Here is a 4,981-nt window from a genome sequence, read left to right as displayed (position 1 = left end):
CTTCTGACATTTCAAGTGCCCCACAGCTCCTGGCAACCCTTTCCTGGAGCCATGGGATGAACCGGGTGCAAGTTCCTGTATCACAGATTCCTTGTGTGACTCTGGGTAATTTCCACTTCCTGAGTCTCAATGCATATGGAAAGAAAGGAAGCTGGACCAAAATTGATTTCCAACATCCCCACAAACTCCTTGTTCTGGGTATAGCTCAAGTTGAAACTGTATCGGCTTGGGCAAGGCACGGAACCTCTCTGCGTATGTTTCCTCGCCTACAAAACCGGATAATGGAACTAACCACCCCCCAGGTGGTGGTGAGGGTGCAACAAAGTAACACAAGCCCCGGCTGTCCGCGCTCCCAGAGGGAACGTCAGCCTTCAAACCCACCCTTCTTTGCCACTTAACGCACGCGCGCTGGCGTCCCGTCCCCTCCCCGCGCCGGGATCCGACTTCCGGTTCCGCCGGGACCCAGAAGCCAGGCTGACAAATGGCGGCGTCCACGAAACAGGCCACCGGGGGCGTTGAAGAGGCCGCGGCGGAAGAGGAACCGCGAATTCTGGAACCCGGGGCCGCCCCGTTTGGAAATTTCCCTCAGTATTCCCGCTTCCATCCTCCAGAACAGCGGCTCCGCCTCTTGCCCCCGGAGCTGCTTCGCCGGCTTTTCCCTCAGAGTCCCGAATCGAGGCCGATCCTGGGGCTCGACGTAGGGTGTAACTCTGGGGTGAGTGACGGGGGCGGGGTCGGAGGTCGGGGAGCCTAGCGGTTGGCTTCCTCTGCGTTCGCTGGGACTGTGGTTTGGGCGTGGCATCACACCCATCACCACTTTCCCCAAATGAGTTTAAACTCCGTTCCTAATTCCTGCGTCCCCGCTTGTGCGTTCGCCGCCTCACGGCCAAACCTCGGATGGGAAGGGCCACCGTTTTGGGGCTTCCGGCGCTTGCCTCCTGTACAGCGTGGCTGGCGACCTGGCTGCAGAGAGGGGGCGTCCGGACACCCGCCTTTGGGAGCGTAGGATTGGGATTGGGTTACTGGGAGAGAAGAGCCAGGGGTGACGGAATCACGCCTGGAATTAAGATTCGTGTGCCATACGGTGTAGGATGCATCCTGGAGCCAAGTAGATACTTATTTAAAAGCATTGAGTTGACTGAGTACAGTGGAGAGGGTTGAGAGGGAGGATACAGCTCCTTGGCGGAGGAAGGCATTGCCACGTCTTCTTACCTCAAAGTATTCTTAGGCGTAGAGTGATTATAGTGAAATTACATTCAAAATATCGACATGCCACCCTTGACACCTATCTGTAACTACTAGCATATCCTAGAGGAGCAGATATTCTGACCCTATGATTGCAAATCACAGGCATGTAACAAAAAGTAAGTCTCTATTCCTGATCCTAAATTCTCCTTCCCCCCCTACACATTGGCAACCGCTGTTTATAATTTCTTGGGTATGCATCCTGTGTGTATGTAGGCATGTATGTATGTATAAATATCACCTCTTTTACCTTTACAAATAATAGCACACTATTTGGCACCTTGCTTTTCACTTAATAATTTGGAGATCACTCGTGTCACGACATTCTTTTTAGCAGCTTCAAAATTGTATGCATGTACCATAATTTATAGGGTGCTTTATTTACATTTTTAAAACTCCCAGGCCCCACTGTAGCCCTACTGAAACAGGATCTTGAGAGATTGAGCCCTTGAGTCTATATTTTCTTTTTCAAGCTCCCAGGGTATTCTGGGATTGGGGAATTGAGGTTGGAGAAGGTGAAGAGATGTGGTAGAGGAAGGATGAAGTGACAAATAGCTAGTGAAACTGGCACACCCAAGATCAGACAGGAAGAGGGAGTCAGCAAAGAAATAAGTATAGAAATGGGGAGAAAATTAAGCAGCATAGTATAGGACCTTCCTACTCTAAATATGGTCCTTGATCTACAACACCAGCATGACTTTTTAAAAGAATTTTTTGTGAACTATGCCACACATACAGAAAAGTGCATGAGACATAAATTTACACTTTATGAATTATTATAAAGCAGACACCTTTATGACCATTGTCCAGATCAAGAATAAGACATTGTCAGAACCCCAAAAGTCTCTTAACTTTCTCTGTTCCTAAACCACCCCCCTCCACCCAGAGGGAACAACTAGCCTGACTTATGCTTATTTCCTTGATTTTCTTTATAGCTCACTATTTTTGTATCCCTAAACAATGTAATCTTATCCATTTTTGAAATTCATATAAATGGAAGCTTGCCATGTATTTTTTGCGTGTGTCTTGCTTTTTTGCTGAACATTGTATATTTGTAAGAGTCATCCATGTTGATGCACTGAGCTGAATTCCTTCATTTTTAACTGCTATTTAGTATTCCATCTTAATGAATATATCACATTTCTTCATCCATGCTACTGTTGTTGGACATCTGGGTTGTTTCCAGCCACACTTTCTTCACCTGTACAAAGAGCATAAGTATTTTCCTTACAGCATTGTTGCACAGAGCAAAACAGGTGGTGCATAGAAAAATGCCTTGAAAAATGGATTAGAGCAACACAAATTTGAACTAGTTGTAATGGTTATAGAAGTCAGTGTTAGACAAAGGAGATAGTGACTTGTTTAGGAGTCAAAGTGCTGAGGTGGTGAAAATCACAGATCATTAGACTTGGCTAGAAGGAAGTCAGCAGTGACTTTGGGAAGTGATAGATGCAGAAGTAGAATAAAGCTCAAAAGGGGGTGGTGAAGCATAAGGCAGACAGTAAAATTGAGGCTGTAGAATGAAGGCTAAGCGAGGACTTTTGGAATCCAGACTTTTCCCAATCACAAGTCTGAGAAGCAGATGTTTATAAGAGGGTGCTTGTTCTGGTTCCTCACCTTCCTGGTAAGGAATGCTGGCTATGCCCTTGGAATCCTTTCTTTCTCCCTGAGGTCTGAGATACCTGAAAAAAGTGAGTTTACCAGCATATTACTCAAGCTGGACAAGACTGCTCTCAGCTCCTTTGCTGCATCCATTTGGCTGTAACTTTCAACCATACAGCCCAACCTACCATCAATGTCAGGGAAGTATAGAGATGACACATTATTGCCTGAGACCCGTGGAGGGCACTGAGAACCTGCTCTGTGGAAAACTTTTTGGGCAACCTTCTTAGTCTAGGAGCTTCATATCTTATAAAGCAAAGACTAAGTGGCAGTCCAATGAGATGATAAGAGATAGAGGTCTTTCTTCCATTCACTGGTTGAGAGCTGCAATGACAAAGCTCTTTTGGATTTCTCTAGGATCTGAGTGTGGCTCTATACAAACACTTCCTTTCCTTACGTGATGGGGAGACCTGCTCAGATGCCTCAGGAGAACTCCATCTACTCTGCTGCGACATAGATCCAGTCCTGGTGGAACGAGCTGAAAAAGAATGTCCTTTTCCTGATGCCCTGACCTTTATCACCCTGGACTTTATGAATCAAAGAACCCGGAAAGTTCTCTTGAGCTCTTTCTTAAACCAGTTTGGACGGTCAGTTTTTGACATTGGCTTCTGCATGTCAGTAACCATGTGGATTCATCTGAACCATGGGGACCGTGGTCTGTGGGAGTTCCTAGCCCACCTTTCCTCCCTCTGCCGCTACCTCCTTGTGGAGCCTCAGCCCTGGAAGTGTTACCGGGCAGCTGCAAGGCGTCTCCGGAAGCTAGGCCTCCATGACTTTGACCACTTCCGTTCCCTTGCCATCCGAGGTGATATGGCCAATCAGATTGTACAGATCTTGACCCAGGACCATGGCATGGAATTAGTATGCTGCTTTGGCAACACCAGCTGGGACCGAAGCCTTCTGCTCTTCAGGGCAAAACAAGCCACAGAGACTCATCCAATTCCTGAATCACTGGTAGAGGAAGGGAAAGAAAAGAACAGATTAAGATCCTGGAGACAGTGAAATGGGAGGGTGGGAAGGCCAGGAAAGAGATATTGAAAGAGTGTTATACAAAGAATTAAGTTCACTCTCCTTAATTCGTGATTGTAAGGCAGCCTCAAAACCTGGCAGAAACTTTTGGCAAAATGTCCAAGACATGCGATTGAAAGAATCAGTATCTATTCCCCACTGTTTGAGTTGATTCTGGAAGAAGAGACTGTATCTGTGGAGCAATGAGCTGGGCTCTCTGGATTGAGATGGCATAGAAAAAGTGATCTTGGTTCTAGGATATGGAGGGGGCTGCTTCTAGTGGTTAGAGACTTAGCCCAGGCTAGCCTTAGAATGTATCTGTTCCATGGGCAACTTGAATCTCATCTGGCTTCTTCAGGCTTTTGCTGGACTTCCTTATCCTGCCTTCAGGCATCACCTCACAATACAATCTGGAATGAAGAGTCACTGGCTTGGCTAAAGGAGAGAATTAGTATGAAAAACATCTTATCTTTCCAGAGCAGGTCATGTATCCAACATGCCCAGGCTCAGCACAGCATGTAACAGATACTAGCCAAAATGCGCTGGCTAGCATTTATAAGCTGTTTAAAAGATTTAAATTATGACCCAATATCCAGCTGGTACAAATACAATGAATGAAGTGGGACTGTATAATTATATATAATAAAAGTGACTTGAGTATGATTGAGAATGCCCTGTGACTCTGGGGTAGGTAGGAAACTTCTGCTTTTAACCACTCTATCCAGGGAGTTTTCAGCTCAAGAAAAAGAACCTCACCCAAGCTCAGAACAGAAAACATACCAGAGAGTAAGTTAATTTAGGACTTTTTTTTTTTGTCTGCGTCCTCTGCCAAAGCACACCAACATGGGGGTGGGGGGTACACAGCATTACGGCAGTGGGAATATGTGCAGGGAAACAGGCATAAAATGCAGTCTACAATTGAATGACTATAGCATAAATGCTGTGGGATAGGCGTCACTGATATACATCAGGTTTTGACACCCATGAGTTGAGTCCAAGGGAAAGTGGGAGATGGAGAAGGATTTGGTGGAGAGAATATAGGAAAACAAAAGCTTCTTAGCTATAC

The 4,981-nt window shown here is 46.0% G+C and overlaps 1 protein-coding gene across 1 annotated transcript; it reads left to right on the top strand.

Annotated features, from left to right (window-relative positions):
* The first annotated feature begins 440 nt into the window (after positions 1-440).
* On the top strand, positions 441-4,578 carry BCDIN3D (BCDIN3 domain containing RNA methyltransferase). The gene is made up of 2 exons (XM_060657698.3): positions 441-715; positions 3,265-4,578. Exons 1-2 carry the CDS (start codon positions 482-484, stop codon positions 3,907-3,909), a joined length of 879 nt encoding a protein of 292 aa, XP_060513681.1. The 5' UTR covers positions 441-481; the 3' UTR covers positions 3,910-4,578.
* The last annotated feature ends 403 nt before the right edge of the window (positions 4,579-4,981 follow it).

This window comes from Panthera onca, chromosome B4 (genome assembly GCF_046562875.1).
Source record: "Panthera onca isolate mPanOnc1 chromosome B4, mPanOnc1 haplotype 2, whole genome shotgun sequence".
Lineage (NCBI taxonomy): Eukaryota > Metazoa > Chordata > Mammalia > Carnivora > Felidae > Panthera > Panthera onca.
The sequence above is the reverse complement of the archived record's forward strand: the minus strand, read 5'-3'. Positions and strand labels throughout refer to the sequence as shown.